Below are 23129 nucleotides of genomic sequence, written 5' to 3'. Positions count from 1 at the left end.
TCAGCTTCAAAATGATTTTATTTTGTTTACACACATTAACATTTTGGATTTCTCAGTTTTCACTACATAAATCAGAAAATACTGTCAACAAGCATAAATCTACATGTTATAGGGAATTAAAATGTTTTATACTTCAGGTTGTGAATGATGTATGAACAAATATAGTCACGAATAAAACTGGAAAGTTTCTAAGAGCTGCTGAAGTTTAGATTTCAGACTCAGGAAAAACTCATTTTGAGAAAACAGTGGTGGACAAACTGTAACAGGTACAAAAGCTGTGCGTTTTTATTTTTACACTGTACAACTTTCTGCTCACTTCAAACCTTTAAAAAATAAATGAAAGGGAAAAAACATTGAAGCTAAATATAGCAGCCTGTTTACTGCTGGTGTGGTGCATCATTGTGGTAACAAGACGCTCTGAATTGAAAATCTGTGCACTAACATCCTGTTTAAACTTTAATTATATTCATTTACAATGGTTTTAAAAACGATGTCTTGTTATGACGTTTCAACGCAGACTGAAAAAAAAGAAAAAATGTCTAAAATATGAAACGGCACATTATTACAGATGTCAGAGGTAGAGACCCCAGAGAAACTCTAACGCTCTGTATTTAGCATTTATCAGCAGTTACTAAACATTTAATATCTGGTTTATAACGACTATAATGTGTCTGAGCAGATATTACAACATTTCAGTTAAGTACAAAATTTGTCAACAATTATAACTTCTCCTACAAAGATATGTTACTATAATTATCATTTATTAACAGATACATTAATAAACACTAAGTATATCTTAGTATATCTACGTTATACTGCGTTATAAACTGTATTAAATATTTATGTATTGTTTAATTGTATTGTTTATAAATGTTAACTCTAGTATTTTATTCTAATGCAGAACATTTTCTAGAAACCAAATGGACAAACAGGTGTCTTTTTAATTAACTGACCTGAAAATCTTAACAAATTAATGTTCTTCACCAATATTGATGCTAAATCTTGTCCTCAGTCGTGGTCATCGGCACAGAGACACAGTGGAAAGTTTAGTGTTTACCAGCTGATGGATCTGAATCACGGTGCAAGAGGAAAACAAAAGTCACAGTGTAAAGGTTCCTCTTCTGAGGTCCCACGTTTAGATTCTGTCCAGGTGAGAGCAAACGTCTTTAGGAATCGTCATCATCATCGTCACCAGCTGACGAGTGTTTGTGTCTCTCAGGCCGAAAAGTGTTTTTTCAAAAAGTAAAAAACACTCCCGAGGACGTGGAGCCAGCTGTCGCTCTGCAGGTGTTCAGGGGATTACCTGTGCAGGTGGGCAGCGGGAGCCGAACACGGTGGGGAAGTGCTCGATGAGGATCTCGGTGAAGATGTTGATGGGGGTCAGAGCGGTCAGAGAGATCGAACCGTGACGAGGCCAGACCAGGTTCACCCCGAACACACAGGCCAGATTGGACGGGCTCATCTTGTTCACGATGCTCTCCCGAGACACCTGAGATTATTAACAGATTATTAGCTCTCCCGAGACACCTGAGATTATTAACAGATTATTAGCTCTCCCGAGACACCTGAGATTATTAACAGATTATTACCAGGAAGCTCTCCCGAGACACCTGAGATTATTAACAGATTATTACCAGGAAGCTCTCCCGAGACACCTGAGATTATTAACAGATTATTACCAGGAAGCTCTCCCGAGACACCTGAGATTATTAACAGGAAGCTCTCCAGAGACACCTGAGATTATTAACAGATTATTAGCTCTCCAGAGACACCTGAGATTATTAACAGGAAGCTCTCCAGAGACACCTGAGATTATTAACAGATTATTAGCTCTCTCGAGACACCTGAGATTATTAACAGATTATTAACATGAAGCTCTCCAGAGACACCTGAGATTATTAACAGATTATTAGCTCTCTCGAGACACCTGAGATTATTAACAGATTATTAACATGAAGCTCTCCAGAGACACCTGAGATTATTAACAGATTATTAGCTCTCCAGAGACACCTGAGATTATTAACAGATTATTAGCTCTCTCGAGACACCTGAGATTATTAACAGATTATTAGCTCTCCAGAGACACCTGAGATTATTAACAGATTAAGCTCTCCAGAGACACCTGAGATTATTAACAGATTATTAGCTCTCTCGAGACACCTGAGATTATTAACAGATTATTAGCTCTCTCGAGACACCTGAGATTATTAACAGATTATTAACACGAAGCTCTCGAGACACCTGAGATTATTAACAGATTAACACGAAGCTCTCGAGACACCTGAGATTATTAACAGATTATTAACACGAAGCTCTCCAGAGACACCTGAGATTATTAACAGATTATTAGCTCTCCAGAGACACCTGAGATTATTAACAGATTATTAGCTCTCCAGAGACACCTGAGATTATTAACAGATTATTAGCTCTCCAGAGACACCTGAGATTATTAACAGATTATTAGCTCTCCAGAGACACCTGAGATTATTAACAGATTACTAACAGAGCATGTGCTCAGACACACAGCAGTGACAGAAGAAGAACGCACCGTGTGCAGGAAGCTCAGCAGGAACTTGGTGACGATGAAATGATGTTCAGGAAGACTTTCAACGATGTTTTTACACCTGGTGACCCGCAGACTGCTCTCCACATCTGACACACAGGAAACACCACTCAGAACTTCAACAACAGACTCCTCCTCCTCAACAGACTCCTCCTCCTCCTCAACAGACTCCTCCTCCTCCTCAACAGACTCCTCCCCCTCCTCAACAGACTCCTCCCCCTCCCCCCCCGACTCCTCCTCCTCCTCAACAGACTCCTCCCCCCTCCCCCCCCGTCCAGTACTCACTGAGGAGCTCCTGGACCTGGTTGTAGACTCTGAAGGTGAGCAGCGGTTCAGGAAGCTCTCTGAGGAACGTCTTCAGGATCACAGCAGGAACGTGGACGTCACAGTACTGATCGAAGTCCACAGGTTTCCCTGAGGACGTTCAAATAAATCTTTATTAACACGAGTACCCGACAGACAGGGTCTTTGGGGTCTGTGGTTGGAGACATTAAACACACCAAAGGTTGAACTCCTGGACATTTTCTAAGTACCTGAGGCTGCTAAATATTAATGCACCAGAGCTGAAACCAAACATCTGGTCTCTCCCTGTACCAGGAATTTTAATTCTGTCCAAAGCTACGAGAAGCCAGTTTCAACCACCACCCGGCTCTGAAACACATCTGACAGCACAGGACTGTCCACAACCAGGACCTGCGACTTTCACATCTGAAAGAGCAGCTAGAGAACTTTGTTTGGCAGGAAGCCGTGTTGGATTCTTGTTCAGCTCCAGTTTAGATTTAATCATTTCTGACGCAGCGCCGAGCGCCTCGCAGATATATTTACCATTTTACCATTTAGGTAAACAAAACAAATACTAGTTTAAACGCTCATTAGCGTTAGCGCATTAGCTGTGAGGCTAATCAAATTTAGAGCATATTTATTTATAGTATCAGCATGTTGATTTATCGGTCAGGCTCTAATTAACGCACCTTCTGGGCTTCATTCAGTCGGCAGATGAGACGTTGATCGATCTGTTAAACTAAAACTGGACCAGGACCAGTGGAGGTTTAATCCGGCTCCAGCTGATCCTCGTTTGTGTCTGCAGGACGACTTCCTGTCTAGTCTAATGAAGTCGAGTGAAACAGACTCAATCTGCTGCAACACACAGAGATAAAAGAGCCCCTGCCACTGAGGAGGGGAGACCCCGCTCACCCTGGTTGTAGAGTTTCTGAACGTCCTTGATGAGCTGCACACGAGGGGACCGTCTGAAGATGCCCTCCGTCCTCAGACCTGACGGACACACAGAGACAGTCTGTTAGTCCAGCAGCCTCCAGCTCTGGCCGTCCACACGAGGAGGCAACTGATGCATTAATGCTCCTCTTTGTTCGGGGAAGTGACCTCTTTAAACGTGCACGTGAGAAACTCCTGGACTTTAACAGCTCCTGTGTTTCAGCAGCTTTCTGCAGAATCTCTCCCACAGATCTCTGACTGCTCCAGAGAAAATAATGAGATTTCATGATAATTTAAGTCTACCTGACCTGTACTCCACTGTGTGTTGTTGTTGATTAAAGTTTCTCTCCCAGTTACCAGATGTTTACAGTAAAAGTGTCGATGGGGCTCAAAGATAATTTACTCGCTGCAGGTGGAAAAGGATCCGCCTTACTTTCATGTTTTATTAATAATTTTACTCACAAAATGAGTAATTAGCTCCGAGCACTGAGGAGACTGAGGTCAGACAAACTGTAGAGAAAAATGCAGCTGAATGACGTCTGAACCGAACCTCCTTTAAACAGCAGCCACACGGCTGAGATAACATGTAGGTTAGACTGGCCTCTGCAGGAATGACGGGATTATACATGACTTTTATTTGTTTTCATATCGGTCAGTCATCAGTCGACCAGCAGTCATGTCCTGTATTTTCTGAGTTTTTTTTAACTCACAGCAAATTTTAATGCAACAATTAAAACCGTGCACACGGTGGGTGGTTTTTATACGTCATGTGTTTAAATTTGACAACTTTTAAGTGATCAATTAATCCATTGTGTGCGTTGTTCTGTTTGACCAACAGTTAAAAACTCCAAGAGATTCAGTTTCATTTAATATAAAACAGACTTTTTGCAGTCTGGACCGTCACTACTCACCTTTCTGCTTCAGGTAGGTCACAGTCTGAGAGAGCACAGGTGGGATTATCGCCTCGCGGTTCTTCTCTCTGATGCTGAAAAACAAACTTTCATTTATCGATCGCGACATTTAGAGTTTCCCCAGAACAGACGGCAGATTTGATGTGGGTTTATTCAGAGTCTGGTTTGTGGGGACACTCACTACTGCAGACTGACACCAAACTGCTGCGTGGGCAGGGGGGGGCGAGGCGGGGGAGTCTTCACTGAGGGAGGGGGTCCGCCTTTCTGAGCAGCTCGTAACTTCTCATCGTGTCTGCGAGGGACGACACAGAAACAACCACTCTGATGATTCGCTGCGTCGAACGCATGCCGGTCTGAGAACAGAGATCAGCACCTGACAACTTCGGGAGGGACGACGAGCTGCTCGTAGTTCAGGTGGTCCCGGAGCTCAGCCAGGTAGTTCACGTACGTCAGCTTCTTCCCAAACTTGTGACTGAAGAAACACGAAGAAACTTTACTGTGAAGTCAGTCTGAGACCCAGCAGCTGAGTCAGGAGGCGTTTCTTTACCTGATCAGAGGTTTGAAAATGTTCCAGACGATCCTGATGAAGTTCGTAGGATGAACCACGAACAGAGTCTTCAGGTTCTTCTTGTATCTGTTAAAAAGACATGTTCCTAAATTTTTATGGAAATATCAGGTCAACTGAACAGAAAAGCTTCTTATTTTATCCATTTATATGTAATTTAGGGCGGGGCACGTAAACGCGTGAATTAACGCAGAGAATTATTTTATCGCACGTTGACGCAGTTTTTTAAGGTTATTATTCTTTTGAAAGTCTGTTTCTCACTGGCTCTGAACACACATGCAGTCAAACCCTGGGTCACAGGAGGGGGGGGGATGTTGATCAGCCTGCAAACCAGCAGCGGCGGGAGAAACAGACAAAAGCAAGACCAGCGATCAGACGCCGCAGTGGAGAGGCTGCACACGGCGTGCTGTGTGTTGGCCGCCGTTTGCTCCGGTGATCAGACAGGGAGACGGCGCTCTATGGATAGTAACCATGGCAACGGCTTCTGTGCGCTACGCAGCTGTAGCCCGTTTAACTCAAGTTCAAATTATAGATAACTTCACCTGAGAGGCCGTCATCTAGTTTAGTGGGGACGTTCTGCCGTGTGAATTCCCTCCTGCTGATGTCCTGTTAACTATTTAGATTCTGGAAACTCTCAAACAGCGAGGATCAGTCTCTCTGCCAACGATCTGTGCTGCGCGTCGTGTACAAAAACTTCAAGACAATTCAACCTCGGCGGCGGCGCGTGCGTGCGTGAGGCGAGCACTTCCCCCCCCCCTCTAACAGGGACACCTGCTGCTCAGCAGGAGCCTGTTCTGATGTTCTGGTCGTGGCTCTGGATAAAGGTCACGCCCTGGCAGCAGCAAACAGATTTGGTTTAATATTTGATTTGATTACATTAATGTTTAAGTTGAGATTTACAAGAATATTTTATTGCTGCTGGGAAAAAGCACCTTATTTGTTTAAAGTGTTTGCACACGTTATTGCACTTTTGTACATAGCAGTACTTTTAAATTCTGCTCAGAACATTAATGCGATTAATCGCAATTTAAAATTGTAATCGTTGCCCAGCACGAATATAATTTGTTTGTAGGCGGGGCTGGGTATCCAACGAAGGTTAAAGTGACGGGCGACTGGACTTGGTTGAAGATGCTGGAAGACGTTTCGTCCCTCATCCAAAGGACTTCTTCAGTTCTGACTGACTGGTCTCCGTTTGACCTCAGGTCGTTTGCTACGAACGTCAGCAAACGGTTTCCAAAGACTTTTTGCAAAAAGTAATAAAAGAAATTCAAAATTTGTCACATGAGTTGAACCAAATCTAACTACAAGATTAGTTCCAAGTAAAAGAAAACTAAGGAGTGCGTCTGGAGCCGAGGTCACGTACTTGCGGTCGAACTCGCTGTAAGCTTCTCGTAACCATTTCAGAGACGGCTTGTTGCTGCTCCTCAGGCCGTAATGGAAGTAAACCAGAATGTAGTCCATCTCCACATACTGGTCCAGCGTGAACTTCAGGTACCTGCAGGGGGAAATAAAGTCATAACTAACTCATCACATCAACTGTTGGTAAATGCAAAAACTAAAGTTTAGAGAAGGAAGGAAGAGAAACGGAGCGGCGCTGTGGCTGCAGCGTGGTCACTCAGAAGAAACTCTAATCACAAAATATCGTTGGTTAAACAGGAAGCGATTTAAACTGATCCGCAGCAGGGTTGGATCTGATCGGCCGGTTCTTCATCAGGTTTCTCTTACTAAAGACTAAATTCAGATCAGGATCAGAGTTGATTTCTATTTTAAACAAATGTTTCTGGAGCAGCAGCAGTGACGTCACTGCGTAAACTCCGCCTCCCCCCTCTGCCGGCAGGTAACCTGACCTGCCGGCAGAGGGGGGAGGCGGAGTTTGTCAGCAGTTCAGAGGCAAACTAAACTAACCAGTCGGACTGCAGACAGCTTTCATTTCAGCTAGTAGCTGAAAGGAGACCTGTTATTCTGCATGTCCAGCCCTGTCATGTGGTTCTGTATGAGTCAATCATCTCGTTTCCACTGCAGGAACCGGGGGGGGGGGGTTGCTGCTGCAGCTCGTCTCTTTTCCACTTTTGATTCAATGACATTTGAAAACCATTAAATTCTGATCAACACACAAGTCTCTGCGATGTCTCTCCTGACAGCTGATGTAGTTCAGCTAAATACTGTTTTCATCAGGCAGGAGGAGAAACCTCCTGCCTGATGCCTGTCCGTCTCTTTGTGCGGAGCAGTCAGCTGGTTGCCTAACGTGGACACGCACACAGCAGAGCCGCATCATACAGGTAAAGAAAAGAGGATTTCCTCTGGACGTACTCCAGCAGGCGTCGGTGGTTCAGCTCGTGTGATGGAGGCAAACAGCAGCTGCTGAAGATGATCAACTTCCTGCCGTACTTGTCGTCACCTGGAGAGCAAACACACGAGTTTCAGGCGTTTTCGAAACAGTTTCTCTCAAACATCATCAACATTTTCTGCAATTTAGTTCCTGGAGGAAGTCGAATATGGAATCTTGATATTAATGAAGGCGCACAGATGTATTTCTGATGCACACGCTAATGTCTTTCTGCGCATATTTAACGCTGTGTTCGGTTACCGGTGTAATGATAAAATATGTCCCGACGGTCAGTTTGTCCCTTCAGGTCGCAGCTCTCAACACTAATTCAACAAATCCCTGTGAATTCAGTGCGACTTGCAATTTTGACCAATCACCACAACTTTTCTCCTAATCTGACCGCTCATCGCCGTTTCCTGCAAAACGCTGTCACACGGCAGCAAACTCACTTCCTCCTTCAGAAGACGCAGCGGACGTGTGTGACATCAGTTTTCACTGATTCCCCAAAAGCCAGAGGAGAAACTCTGCAGACTGGTGCACGAGGCCCCTCTGTGTGTCACTGTGGGGTCACTGCATTTACTGAGACCACAACATATAGTTATAGAACATCTTCAGTGTTGATGCACGTTCGATCTGGTTTTCACACGGTTCCATAAGGTTTTGGCTGTTATTATTTTAACTTTCATGCAAAGCTCATTTTATTAGTGGATTTCGTTATAAAACGGTGAAATGGTTTCACAGCTCTGTGATCACACTGATGAGCTCTGTTTTAGGCTCTAACCGTTTGCTGCTGAGCAGGTCGAGCACGGTGGTGCAAAAAACTAAAATCAGGAGCTAAAAGAATTTTGGATTTTCATTTCAAAATCACTCAAAATTAAGAAAAGGTGCGCGTACTGACCGGAGACCTGGATGATGCCGTGTCGAGCCACATCATAATACGGGTGAGAAGGGTCAGGACTGAAGGTGCTGGCCGGAGGGAGGGAGGGACCGTCGGTGACACACCTCTGATCGTCCTCCTCTTCCTCTTTCTGCAGTTCTGCAAAAAGGATTTCAAACATGTCAACAATTATTTGGAGTTTTAGACCCGAGACTGAGGAGCGGGTGTCTTTTTACAGTTATGTCTAATGTGTCCAACACATGCAGGGAAGCCCGCTCTGAAACAAACTGAAATAAACCTTCTGATTATTTAAAAGGAGGATCATCAGCTCGATCGCAGCTTCCCGCTCTGCACCACCTACGTCTTCTAAATGATTTGCTTATCTGCTCTGTGCCTAAAATTACCGAGCCCGAGGACTGGGTGGAAACTCCCGCCGCCATCTGTTCCGAGCTGTGGATGTTTATCCTGCAGCTCTCGGGGAAGTTTTCTCTAAACACGGAGCCGGTCTGATAGCAGAGAGGAAATGAGTCGACCTGACAAAAGGCTCAGTTTAGTTCAGAGAGGCAGGAGGAGGGAAACTCTGGTGAAACAGGACAAACTCGAAACCAAGAGACTTTAAAAACAGTTCAGAGGCAGAGGGCGACTTCAGGAGCTTAAAAATGTCTGATTGGATTATTTTGACTGATAATTCAAACATTCAAATGTCTCAGTGTCAGAGTATAGAACAGATACCCTGACATGTCGGGATTTTATTGTAGGGCCAACCCTCCTCTAAAAAAAAAAAAAATACAAATCTATTCCATTCACACGTGTACAACTGAAAAATGTTGCTTCTCTTTGGGGTGACGGTTCAAAAACATCAGAACACAGACGGTCTACAAACTGTAAACACTCCCAGTTCACTTTCATGATCCTGTAGTTTGTGGAGCTGCAATGATTAATCAATTAGCTGCCAACTATTAAATAAATGACCTATTATTCTGATATGTGATTCATCGGTTTGAGCAGTTTTTAAAGAAAGAAAAGGCAAAATTTCTGATTCCAGCTTCTTAAATGTGAATATTTCCTGGTGTCTTTGCTCCTCTGAGACAGTAAACTGAATTTAGGACGTCATCTTGGACTTTGGGAATAGACCAAACAACTGATTGATTAATTGAGAACAAAGGCGGCAGATTAATGTTTAGTTTCTACGGTGTGGTCGACCCTCAGTGACGTTAGAAGCTTTAAACTCAATTTTAAATTGTTTTGTACTTGTTAAAATAAAATGCGTTTCCAGTTCTTCAGCTTTAAGTTCCAAAGTTTTATTCTTCCTCAGTATTACCCAAATATCCACCTCACACACTACTGAAGATGTTTAGCTTTAAATGGTCAAACACAAAATCTCCATAAGTTTTCCTAAAATACAGGAAACAACAAGACGACGACATCGAGAATATAAACAAAGTTCGTTTTACAGGTTACAACAGAAACGGTGTGTTTCAACAATTAGCCGATACGCCTTTACTGAATATTAAAATGATATAATGTGAATACTCTCTGGTCGCGAGTGACAGTTTTCTGTTTTCTGTTGTTGGTATTTACTGAATAGAATGTTTTCTGTCGCTCGTCTCGGTCGCGTCTCTTAACAACATTTTATGTGGTTAAATAAAAGGTAGGTTAAAGTATGAATGAATGTGTTCATCTCAGTTACCGATTTCTGCCATCTGCTCCAGATCTGATGTTGAGGTCATTTCTGATGAGGGAAGGGCAAAAAACACAAATCAGTCACCTGCTGGTTTATTATAATCTGATATAACATAAATAGGTTTATACAAGGAAACTGCTTCTGTTGGTGCTTACAGCAGTGAAGAATTCACATCCTTTACTACTAAGTAAAAGTACTAATACCACACTGTAAAAATACTGTTACAAGTAAAAGTACTGCACTGAAATTGTTACTTGAGAAAAAGTATGCGAGTATATTCAGGAAAAAGGTATTTAAAGTATTAAAAGCACTTGAAGCAGAAAGTAAAATGTCCCCTGAGACTGTTGCACTATTACATCCTATTACATTCATCACGCCTTGATGTAAAAGCAGGAACGCTTGAACTATTCTGTTAATTAATTGATGATTGATGATTATTTTCTCCAGTGATGCGTTGTAAAAATTACCCAGAGCCCAAAGTAACTGAAGCAGTCAGATAAATATAGTAAAAAGTACCTCTAATCTGTAGGCTGCAGTGATGTTACTGAACAACAAACAGCAGATAAAGAGAGAAGAGGCTCCATCAGAGAGCAGAATGAAGCAGTTCAATGTGTTTAACGGCAGCCAGGTAGCAGCTAACAGGTAAAACACACCTGAGCTGATCCTTTAATCAACCGGATATTAAACCTGCGCTTCTCAGCGACACGCGACCTTAAATATTATATATTTAAATATCTCCTGACGTGTCCTCTGATGTTTCCTGAGGTGTGTGAGGACACGTGAAGCCGTGAAGTGACTCACCTGTACGGGTAGCAGCTAACATCGGAACATCCAGCAGCAGGTAGAGAGCTGATCCAAACTTCCTCAAACTACCGCCCGACGGCGGGCCGACTGCGCATGCTCAGCTCAAACTCCCCCCTCAGGAAGCTCTGACTTTGTGTCAGGAGGTCACTGTTGGTTGGGATTGTTTATTGAATAATGTTTTTTTTTTCATTATGGATTAATCTACAGATCATTTTCTCCATTAATCGATTGCAAATTAAATTTAAATGCAATTAAATACATTGAATATAATAATAATGTAAAAGGAACATGATGCATTTTGTATAAAATAAGCCTTCTGGCAGTATGTAGGGGAGAGCGGGGTAACATGACCCTGTGGTCCCTCCCTTGTTTCTGGTTATCTACAGATAAAATTGGTCACATGACCACATATTTTTGAAGAGTCATCCATTTTACTCCCCTGTGATGGAGAGAGGACTGTAGAATAAGTGATTTATTTTATGTTCAAGGAGTCATGATTCTTGTGTCTAAACAATAACAGACAAGTTTGAAATAATCTCACCTGTGTGTTTGTGCTTTAGGAAGTTACAGACTTTAAAGTTGGAGTGGCCTTTTATCGTGGCCAGCCTGAGGCCTTTTTATCGTGGCCAGCCTGAGGCCTTTTTATCGTGGCCAGCCTGAGGCCTTTTTATCGTGGCCAGCCTGAGGCCTTTTTATCGTGGCCAGCCTGAGGCCTTTTTATCGTGGCCAGCCTAAGGCACACATGTGCAAACCCCACGCTGTCTGATCAGCATTTTGATATGCCACACCTGTGAAGTGGGTGGATTATCTGGGCAAAGGAGAAGTGCTCACTGACACAGATTTGTGAACAATAATTGAGAGAAATAGGCCTTTTGTGTACAGAGAGAAAGTCTCAGATCTTTGAGTTCAGCTCATGATGAATGGGGGCAAAAACAAAAGTGCTGCCTCTATAATTTTGTTCAGTGTAGATGAGAATCTACCGTTGTGCTCTGCGGTGCTGGAAAACAGTATTTTTATTTTCTGTTTCACAATGAAGTGTTCTGTCAACTAATTACATCACAAACAGTAATAGTGTCAATCCTCTGCTGTCTCTTGCAACGTTTAACTTTGTACTGTATGAGTTGATAGATGCTGTAGAGAAAGAGTGAGCATTTTCAATCATTGTCATCAACACCTTAGTCATTGTTTACATCAGACAGTACACAGTTGCATTGTAACATGTTCACTATCTTGTTTGTAACTAATGACACAAGGACTTGCAGTTTCTGTTTTGCAGATGTAAAGGATGATTTGAGAAAAGCACCAAAGAGACCGAACCCTTCTTCCAACCCTGCTGACGAGGCAGACGGCCTGTTGTGACCACAGATATTAATCATCTTCTGCTCTGACTGAAGCTGTTTTGATGAATGTTTGCTGTCGTTTCTTCTTCAGCTTCCTGGAGTCCGTTTTGTTGTGTCTGTTCTTTGTGTCTCAGTCCAGTTGTGTTGTTATTCTGGCTGCGTCTCACCTGCAGTGACTCGGTTTAAGCTGCAGCTGTCAGAGACTGAGTGGCAGCTCTGTGAAGCGTACAGCTCACCTGAAAATCCTCAATATGAGGCGGCGGCAGCAGCAGCAGGGCTGATGCTTCATGGTGGCTTTAAGATGGAAAAATGTGAATTTTCTAATAAACCAAGGCTTCTCTGCTCCTGTGCATCTTCAGATCAGAGAAGGAACATGAGGGAATCTGGAAGGAAAATGTTTTTTTCTATGACAATTTATCATTTATATTATTTTACACATCTACTTCAACATTCATATGACAGAATAAATAATGGCTACATACATTTCAGAGTATTATTGTGTGTTTACAATGTAAATGTTTACTGTAAAATTTTTTTTTGTGTCTTTTTAGGTGTGTTTTGTATTTTTCTACACTTATAACCTTATTTCTTCAATCTTACGTGTATATATAACAACATATGTTATCGCCATAGGTTGTGCTGATATTAAAACTTTGATACATTACAAAAAAACAAAAAATAAATAGCAAAACCAAAACTAACAATAATGTATAAACAGCTGTATGGGAGGCCTGCCATCATTTCAATCACAGTTCAGTATCTCACAGTTTCACTCCTGCTGTGTAACATCTGCTTATTCATGATGATGCGTTTCCTCATTTATATGTTAAATGTGGAACAATACTTTTGCATAATTTTTATCCCAATATTAACTGCTCCAACTCCAGCTCTAAAGTCCGGAAAAGAAAGATTCATTTAAATTCCAGTCAGAAAACAACAGAAGCCATCAGCCAATGAGGTGTCAGCAGGAGAGATCACAGAAAGAAAATGCATCTTTTTTAAATCTTTTTCTTGTAAGTTGTGTCTCAGATAAGCTAATTGGATTTATCAGTGTTTCCTATCAGATTCGTTCTCATCAGAGGTGATCAGACATGCTGTAAAGTTGTGAAAGCCTGACATCTGCTGGACTGGAGTCAAACACTGCAGCAGCTCTGCAGCTGATTCACTCCAGATTTCTGTTGCAGGAAATGAGGTTTAATATTATGCAGTAGTGCTGTAGTCAAGACCAAGACCATCAAAAAGTGGTCTTAAGACCGGTCTCGAGCACTACAACACTACTATGCACTACTGTCAGGTGTTTTCAAATCAAAAGAATCCCACACACTGTTTATCACTTGAACTCACTTTATTTATTTATTTTTTCATTTTATTAATAACCCATTTTTACCTGAAAAAGGTCCAAGAGCTGAAACACTGAGGACAAACGACCGACAGCGTCTTACTGCACATAATTACTTCCCAGCACTTGTTTTAAGCTGTGTGTTTAAATCTGGCTTTATAATGTAAATCTTTGTGTCTGTATAAAATAAATCCAGAGTAACAATAAGAAGAAGAAGAAGAAGAAACACAAGAACTTTTCCTGGACGACCTTTAGAAACTTTTCTTGATTTTATAATGTTTTCCACCTTTGCTTCATTCACAAATCTCATCGGTTTGATACAGACACTGATTTCATATATATTCATCTCCTTAGCCTTTATTTTCTCTGCGTGAGTCTGCACTCTGAGCTACAGGCTAGCTGACACATTTAACTAAATATATACGATTTAAATAAAAAACAATTAGAGACTTTGTATTTTATGACCATATCTGATCAACTAAATATGTTATATATTCTATCCTATACCAACATTTGTACCTAACATCTCTTTCTGACACGTGGTGTGACTGTCAGAAAGACAATGGGATTTTTGAAGGACAAAATTGGATTTTAATTTTAATCCTGTCAAACTGAAATCTGAAGAGTCTCCTGTGTCTTCCGGAGACTGATGGCTCCTGCTGAGGTTAAAAAAGAGATCCTGGAGGGAAGGATTTACTCACAAGCAAATTTATATGCAAAGCTGGCACAAACTCTGCGGCGAGAAATTTAAGAGAAAGAGTTTTGGTCTTTTGCCCCGAAGCTGCTGGCGTTACAGAGATGACCGAACAAAGAGGGTATCAGATTAAAGACATCAATAATACTGGAATCAGAGAAAAGTCAAACACTAAAATGTCACACTCCGTTAATAAAGGAGGCAATTAAGAAGCAATTAGCTTTCTTCAAAGCTGATCAGGATGTAACTGGATTTGTTAAGCTTAGGCAGGCTGCTGCAGCTTCTTCTGCTTCCTTTTTGTCTGTTATCTAACATCATCCATTACTTTATAATATCACTTGTAATATAACAAGCAGTGCTAATTTTTTTAGCATTTTAGGGTCTTTCTAATGTTATCTTTGGACATCAAACACTGTTTTCGGAGTGCCTCAGGGTACGACTCTGGGCTCACTGCTATTTCACATTAACGTATCGGCAGAAGCAGCCACTGAGGTTTGGATCCTTGATAATATTTTCACGTGTTTTCAGGTCCTAATAAAATGTAGACTGCAAATACCAATAATTATTATTGTTGATTAAACTGATAATCATTCTATTTTCTATTATTTTTTGGTTATATAAAATGTTAGAATACAGTGGAAAATGTTCCCAGAGCTCAAGGTGACATTTTTAAATGTGTTGAAATTTTTTGTCCAACAAACAGTCCAAAGTAAAGATCAGTCAATAGTAATATAAAACAGAGAAAATCAGAAAATTATCTGACTGAAGAAGCTTAAAACTGAGAATGTTTGACATTTTTGCTGTAAATCACTCAATATGATTAGAAGCAGAAATGTAAGGCTGTGCATTGATTGTTAGGCAATATGTTTGAAAAATGAAATTTCATATACTTGTTATTAAGATTAAGGACATTATGTTTGCATTTACATATTAAGAAGGACAATGTTAGACATTTTTAATAAAAACAATATTAATTTAAATTTGTTTCCATGTTTCCATGCGCAACTTCCCTTCTTCTTCTTCTCTTCCATCCAGAGCTCTGAGGTCGGCTGGGATCAGGTCTGCTTTCTGTCCCCAGAGTCAAACTAAACCTGAAGAAGCAGCGTTCAGTTTTTATGCTCCGTATACCTGGAACAAACTCCCAGAAAACTGCAGGTCTGCTGAAACTGCCTTTTCGTTTTACTTGCCTTTAATTAAATCAAATGCACGGCTGTGGATTAATGTTGTACACTGCACTGTGACTTTTACTTTTTATATCTTAATGTGTGTATCTCCCTGTGCTGCTTTTAAGTTTTATGTAAAGCATTTTGAATTGCCTTGTTGTTGAAATGTGCTATACAAATAAACTTGCCTTGCCTTACAAAATATAGCACCTGGTATCGATAGAACGCACACGTGAGGTGTTGATCTCCACAAAACTGTGTTTCTGTCTGTAACGGTATCTTTTAAAATGACATTCATCTAAAAAGTGTTTCAGTTACAGCTGAAGCTGATGGGAATGAGTTATTACAATTCATCCTGAGGGGAATATAAACGACTTTCACTGCAACCCATTCAATAATTGTTGACAGATCCTAATGATGGTGCTGGAGGAAAAGTCAAGGGATCACCAGAGTCATTAGGGTTAATCTGCAGGGGACAATCAATGTGTGTACAACATCTTGTGGTAATCCATCCACTAGTTGTTAAGGTATTCTAGTCTGGCTATAAAAAGAAACACCATTATTTAGCAGTGTTTTTAAATCTTGATTTGAACACTTTAGGAAAATGAATGTATTATTTGTTGCTGGTAATCTAAAGGATTCAACAGATTAGTCCACATTCAGCGTTTATCAGCCCACAATAGCAACACAACTCCCTCCTATAGCTCACTGTATGTGTTCCTGATGATAAACACCGCACACAAAAGGGTTTCAGTCCATGAATGAAAACATAGCTTCAAATCTGCTCTTATCTGCAAACACACAAACACACTCACCACCAATATATGACTGTAAGCAGTGGAGGGAAAAAATACTAAAGAAAGAGGGGTTTGATATGGTATTGTATGATTATGCAAATTGAGAGAGTACACAGGGACTATGTGACCCAAATATGGAGAATAATGATTCGCTTAATCACAGGCAGCAGATATTTGACACGTCCACATGCTGTATGACTGGGAATATAACTGGAAGATAGATTATAAATACCCCCTCATCTAAATATAGTGAGAGGAAAAGGCAGATTAACAAAATAAAGATTGTTAGAGGAGCTGGGGATAGACCATACATTTAAATAGTAGACTGTAAATTTACAGTATTAAACCTTAATTTCAGCATTTCACTAGGACAGAATAGTTTTGTCTTTTCGGTGTTGTTGCAGAAGTTCATCTGGATCTTTTTGGAACCTCATACTAATCATTTACTTTAATGCTACATCTAAAAATACATCTGGGGATAATAACAGAATTATAAAATCACATACTTTATTCTTACCTCTTGTGGTTTCTAGCTCTGCAGACACGAACGAGAGTGACGAATCAATCCAAGGTTTCTGCTGCCACTCCAATACAATGAAGGAAAATAGGATTTTCTTTGTGCTGCTCAGAATAGCTCAAAGAAAAAGGAGGCAGAAATCCCAGCGGTGGATGTCGTAAGGAAATAAAAACAGAACTAGTTGCATGGATACATACCACCATAGGTTAATAACAACATGCTGTAATTTAGATGAATTTACCCTTTATTATATGGTGGTGTGGTGATGGTGTTAATAAAGGAGGCGATTAAGATTTCTTCAAAGCTGATCAGGATGTAACTGGATTTGTAAAGCTTTGGCAGGCTGCTGCAGCTTCTTCTGCTTCTTTTATCTATCTAACACAATCTATTACTTTATAATATCACTTGTCCTCACAACTCATCTTATTGTCTTGAGATAACAAGCAGTGCTCATTTAAGGTCTTTCTAATGTTATCTGCAGATATCAAACATTGTTTTCGGAGTGCCTCAGGGTACGACAGCGGGCCCACTGCTATTTCACATTAACGTATCGACAGCATCACTCAGGCCGAGGCAACGTTTGCTTTTTGTGAGTAGTATAAAGGGAACTACAGCTTCATCTTATTCTACAACCCTGTGTTGTAAATAAATCCACCTTGCACCTTATTCTGTCCCATTACTTTTGTTTGTGTACCAGTGTATTTGTCCTAAAGGTGGCGCCATAGGAAAATCAGGGGTTAATCAATAATCCTCTGGGGACCGAGAATATTTGCAGTAGTTGTTGTCACATCTCAAAGACAGCCGACTGTCTTTCTTGGTTGTCCTGAAATAATAGATGCGTTTGACTCCATGTGGCGCTTTGCAGCTCTGACTTCACGCATGCTGGTTAGAAAGTTTGCCTGACTTTCGCCAGCGCTGCACAACATCACATGACATTAAATCCTCGGGGGAGCAAGGCGGCTGCAGTTTTCTGAGTCTTGCGACACCTGTGACGACAGAACTTTACCCTCATTGGTTTAAGGATTCACTGACACTCATGTTGTGACTTTATTATTCATTTCACTTACTGTTTATTTGACAGTTACAGCGCACAATTAAAATAATTGCACCAGAGTTAGCTAGCAGCTAATTTGCATCTGTTCAGACCCGTTACCTCTTCTGAAGGGGATGCAATGTATCTGATCTTGTCCTTCTGGCAGCTACATGTTACATATGGACGCTGTTTATGTAACCCTCTGCGTCTGTCTGTGGACTTAAGGTGAATGAGTTCCTTTTGTGTCTATGGTGAAGAAGGACGGCGCAGCCACACAGGACTTGCGCTCTCTCTGGTTCCTCTTTTATTCTGGTATAAAAATCAACAGCACACAGTCGTCAGTAATTGTGTGTTATGCAACTGCAACCATCAGATCTCTAGCTTGGAAAAGTTTCCTTTGCACAAAAGACCAATAGACCAATATAAAATACATTTTCACACTGCAACAGTATTCTAGTGTTTTTCTGTCCATACTAGTATAAACCAAACACAGGATTGTATAGTGGTAATATTATGTATAATTTCTAAAGAGCTAGTATAAAAATCAACAGCACACAGTCGTCAGTAACTGTGTGTTATGCAACTTTAACCATCAGATCTGTATAAAAAGGAACAGAACAATTATTATACAAAATAACTTTACGGTCGGGAGCAAGCAAGCAGTGGCCGGCACTACGAAGGGAGTTCAACCTACTCAGAGTTAACTTGGAGTTAACTCGGCAGTGTTTTATACACCCACCCATTTCAAACGCATCTTGAGTCCTATTATGATGGGATATATATATATATATATATAAAATTTATTTATTTATGTTGAACAGCGAGATATTCATTAGAATTTATGTGCACTCCAAACAAATAGCTTTATATTTTGCTTTACTGAAAGACAGCACTCATTTTTAATGTATTTTAATATATAACTCCACAGGGTTTGGACCCAAACGCAGACAGAACAGGCAGACTGGTGCAGTTCAATGACTTATTGTTCATGACTGAGCTTACAGGCAGGTGTTGGGAGGTGGGCAACAAACTGGTAACAGGCACATAGGCAGAGACAGGTCCAGGTCAGAGAAACATGAATTGAAAAACCAACAAGGCAACTAGGATGAACTGGGAAGAACAAGGGAAGTAAACTGGTATATATGGTTGAGTGGCTGATGAAGGAATAAGTTGAGTGGGCCAAGTAACTGCAGAGCAGATGAGGGAACTTCAATCTCAAAACGTTTTGCTTCGGTTTCCAGGTTGAACGACATGTTTCCTTGAAACAGCTTGCAACGTTACATAAAGGGGCTTCGAGGGATGTTTTCTTCCATTTGGCGGGTGTGTCAGAGTTGTTACCTGCTGTCAGCAGCAACATGTATATAAACACTGCCGTATAAAAAAGGCCGTAGAGTACAGTGTGCTTGTGTACACAACAGTGTTCAAGGCATCACTGTTTACATTACAATTAAAATTTTGCTGCGTTTCGTCAGGGCTGGACTCGGCCCAGGTGTGTCGTTGGGGGGGTGGGCAGTCAGGCAATGGGGAGCCCATTCCTATCTCAGGGCGTCATATACCGACGATTTGAGAAAGAGTGACAAAGCGTAGCTATTTGACGCTAAAGGGTATGTATGAGACGCTCTGGGGCATCCAGTACACCGCTAGCTAGCTAGCTACGTTCGTGATAAAGGTGTTGACAGCCCCTCGAAGCCCCTACCCTTACCACAACCATCACAAATGTTAGCACCTAAACCTAAGTCACTGACTTTATGCACGTCGACCAGCTAACCCTACAGCTACGGCTAACAGGTAGCCTCCCTTGTGTTGCTGCAACGTAGCAAACGGGGGCGTTTCATACGGACGCTGAAGGGAACCTTTAGCGTTAAATCCTTTGTCACGCGGTCTGAAAGCGTCAGTTATGACGCATTGAGATGAGAATGTGTTGGGAAAGGAGGGTGGACGGCTTGAGGATGGCAGGTGGTTTACACACGCTAAGCTCCACTTTATTCTTGAGAAGCTGCAGAGCTGCAGCCTCTATTCAACTTACGCTGCAAATTTTCAACTAAACCGAGGCTTTTTGAAGACCCTCTTCCGACACACACGCACACGCTACGCTTACACTGACGACCCAGGGTTAGGGTTACAATTTTGGATTTATTTACACACTTTACAAACATTTATTGAAAGTTTTATTCTTTTTACATGTTTATTTACAGCATTAAACGTTGAAATGTATATTAATTTATTGGGAGAGAACTGGTAGTTCTATGTAAAATCAGACGTTGAGCACCCCCATATCGCCAAAATGGCGTGATCCTCATTTCGCTGCGAAGCTTCGACTGTGAGATTGACAATCGAATCAGGCTCCACTCATCGAAGCATCGAGTCTTTGGCTATTGGGGGTCAGCCCTACTGAACACCCCGCTGTGCACGCAAACGCTCTGCCTTTTACTGCCTTTTTAACGCCGTTGCTCTTGGTGCGTTCCATTTCACATGGGAAGTCAGAATTTCCAAGTTTGAAGTCAGAAATTTCAAAAGGTTGGATTTCCGACTTCGGAAGTTGGGAGAACCGCACTACCCCGACTTCGTGATCCAAGATGGCTGCTCTGAGTATCAACAGTTAGTGAAATCTGTAGTTTATACTGTTTATTAGCACTTCTATGTACTTGTGAGTGCTAGAAATGTTTGTACACAAAGTGCTGTCCAGCTGCTGTCTGTGCTCGTGTTGCTACTGTGTTTAGTACAGCACAATGCGTTTTTTTTCCGGGTGTGACGTCATTCCCAGCTACGACCTCTGACTTCCGAGGTAAATGGAACGCAGAAATTATCGCAGCTGATTGGGTAACACCTGTGACACGCCAACCAAACGGGAGAAAACATACCTCGAAGCCTGTTGTGTAACATCGCACAACGTTTCAGGGAAACATAACGATGAAAACGATGCGAAACGTTTTGAGAGTGAACTCGCCTCGGGACAGACACTGATGCAGAGGGACGGGGGTCAGAGAGAGTGAGGTTGTGGAGTTGTCACAATCCTGTGCTGAGTTTCTCTGTGTGCTGTAGTTTGATTCTTGATTCTTGAGTTTCCAGGTTTTGATTTTGTATCTGCAGTTTAGTCCCGTCATCTGTTTAGTTCTCTGAGAGTTTTATTGATTGGTCTGTTCGGTATCTGTTATTTAGTCTGTGTTTTGGTTCCATCTCTGGTGTTCTACTGTTTCGCCTTGTTTATTCTATGTTTATTTCGGCCGTTTGTCTGTGTGCTTGATTATTCTGATTGCCCGTCACCTCTTTTGTTCCCTCCCAGCTCGTTAACCCTGTGTCTATGTATTGCCTGCGTTTCCCTCAGTCTTTGTCCGCTCATTGTATCTTGTGACGCTCTGTCTCATGTCCTGTGTAGTTAGTTGTGCTCTGTTCCATGTCCTGCCCCGTCTGTTCTGGATCTGTGCACTGTTGGATTTATCTGTTGGATTCTCTGTTTGTTTGGATTATTAGCCTCTTGGATTGCTTGGACTCAGCCACTCAGTTCTCGCCTTGAGTTGCCTTAATAAATCATCAAACCGTACCTGCCGGTTTCTGTGTTCTGCATTTGGGTCCACCACCCTGCTCAACCATACACCAGGAGTGACAGGAGTAGACTATTTATCCATTTCATAGTGCTTATTATAATAATCAACTTAATTATTATTAATAAGTTGTTACTGTCTGTGCTTTAGCCTGCACATTCTGAAATCTCTTTCCTCAACACCCTGGTCAGTTACTGGCTGATACTGTTCCACTCCCCTCTGTTTGTGTATCTGGGTTCTACTGAAAACCTGCAGGTTCCTGTTTGACGGCCGTCCTGTCGTCCTGTGCTGCAGCTCAGCAGCCAGCAGATGTCAACGTTGCAGCAGACGGTCCTTGCTGTGTCACTTCTTCTAGCTCCCGCTGAGGCAGATAAATCTGAGCCTGAGGCCTGTGCACGCTGCGATAATCAGCCTGCAGTGATGTCTGGACGGCTGAACGATGCTTTATCTGTTTCCATCAGGAGCACCAGCAGAAACTCTCCAGCAACACAGTTGGTGACCCAGCTGCACATGATTTAGGCGATTTGTGTTTATGCAGTGCACACTTTACTCACAGCCACATCACCGTCATGTCTGCAATTAAACCCACTTGAAAGGAGAAACAACAAATTCTTCCTCTTACAAATAACAAGTTGAGCTGATAAGCAACAACACCTTTATTTTATTTTATTTAATACTTTTTCAGGGGTTTTTTGAATTGAAAGAAATAAAAAAATTTATCACTTTTGTTTTTTTTTTACCTTTCTAGAGATTTTTTAAAAGGGTAATACGAACATGCTTTTAAGGAGCACCTGATAGAGAATTAAATGTATAAAAGGGTTTGGTATATTATTGCAACAAGAAGGTTTGTTGAGAGTATCCATGAAGGATAAAACAAACATTTTAAATTCTTTTGGCTGAACTTTACAGACTAAATAAAAACCTTCAACAGGGCTGGAGCTCCAGATGTCAGTGTCTTTATAATTCTGGCTACAGCCCTGATCTCTGAAATCTGATTTCACCACAGTACTTTATTAAAATGTATTGACAACAAATCCCCCGTGGTTACCTGTAAGTTATTTAAAATAACATCCCAGATCTAAAAAAGTAAGCAGTGATTTATTTTTGTCTTTCTAAATTGGCTGAAACACAGAAAAAAGTGTTGCAGTCCTTTTAAATCAAACTTATTCTTCATTTTGAATTAATTTACTTTGTTTTATTGTGTACCATATTATATTTTATGTAGCCTCTTGATATCTAATGTATGTAATCTCAATTTACAATATCCAGAACCAATTAAAAGAACAATCAAAATGTGCTACAAGTGGATCCTCATTAGCTTTCATGAAGGGGTTGCAGTCTTCCTGGGGTCTGTTTGAATTAAATAACGTGTACTTAAATCCACACAGTGTAGACATAACAAACCAAAGTTAACAGAAGATAAAAATAAAACAGAGGGTGTTCATACATCAGAAACAAAAACAACCTGTCCGTGCGTTCAGTCTGCTTCCTGTTAACACCCTAAACTGCAGTGTTGATCAGGGCAGCGGCGCCTCGCTGCAGTGATCACTTGTAATCAGGCGTCTTGTTGTTTGGTGTTAAATGTTTGGAGAGCTCCTCTGACCTCTGCCAGCGACAGTCAGCTGAGGAGCCGAGCAGCCGGCCCCTCGGCTCCGGCAGCCAATTTAAACCCGTGAGCAGCGGCGTCTCCCCGGCCTGCCGCTCTGTATTACAGCCCCTAATTGATTTTCCATTGTAATCTCAAGGTCCTGATGACATTCTG

General features: G+C 41.4%; 1 protein-coding gene across 2 annotated transcripts; it reads right to left on the bottom strand.

Annotated features, from left to right (window-relative positions):
- LOC123962596 (rho GTPase-activating protein 8-like) lies at positions 1–11053 on the bottom strand. Of its 2 annotated transcripts, none has more exons than XM_046038757.1 (13): positions 10940–11053; positions 10145–10186; positions 8476–8613; positions 7562–7649; positions 6615–6746; positions 5234–5320; positions 5060–5158; positions 4868–4978; positions 4687–4760; positions 3758–3835; positions 2849–2977; positions 2549–2652; positions 1–1489 (listed from the first exon to the last, which is right to left on the bottom strand). In XM_046038757.1, the coding sequence occupies exons 1-13, from the start codon at positions 10959–10961 to the stop codon at positions 1292–1294; spliced, it is 1302 nt and encodes a 433-aa protein (XP_045894713.1). In that variant the 5' UTR covers positions 10962–11053; the 3' UTR covers positions 1–1291. The 2 variants fall into 2 exon arrangements, with proteins under 2 accessions (XP_045894713.1, XP_045894714.1); XM_046038758.1 differs by lacking the exon at positions 10940–11053 and adding an exon at positions 10655–10810.
- Positions 11054–23129: the final 12076 nt, after the last annotated feature.

This window comes from Micropterus dolomieu, linkage group LG23, assembly GCF_021292245.1.
Source record: "Micropterus dolomieu isolate WLL.071019.BEF.003 ecotype Adirondacks linkage group LG23, ASM2129224v1, whole genome shotgun sequence".
NCBI classification, from domain to species: Eukaryota; Metazoa; Chordata; class Actinopteri; order Centrarchiformes; family Centrarchidae; genus Micropterus; species Micropterus dolomieu.
The sequence above is the reverse complement of the archived record's forward strand: the minus strand, read 5'-3'. Positions and strand labels throughout refer to the sequence as shown.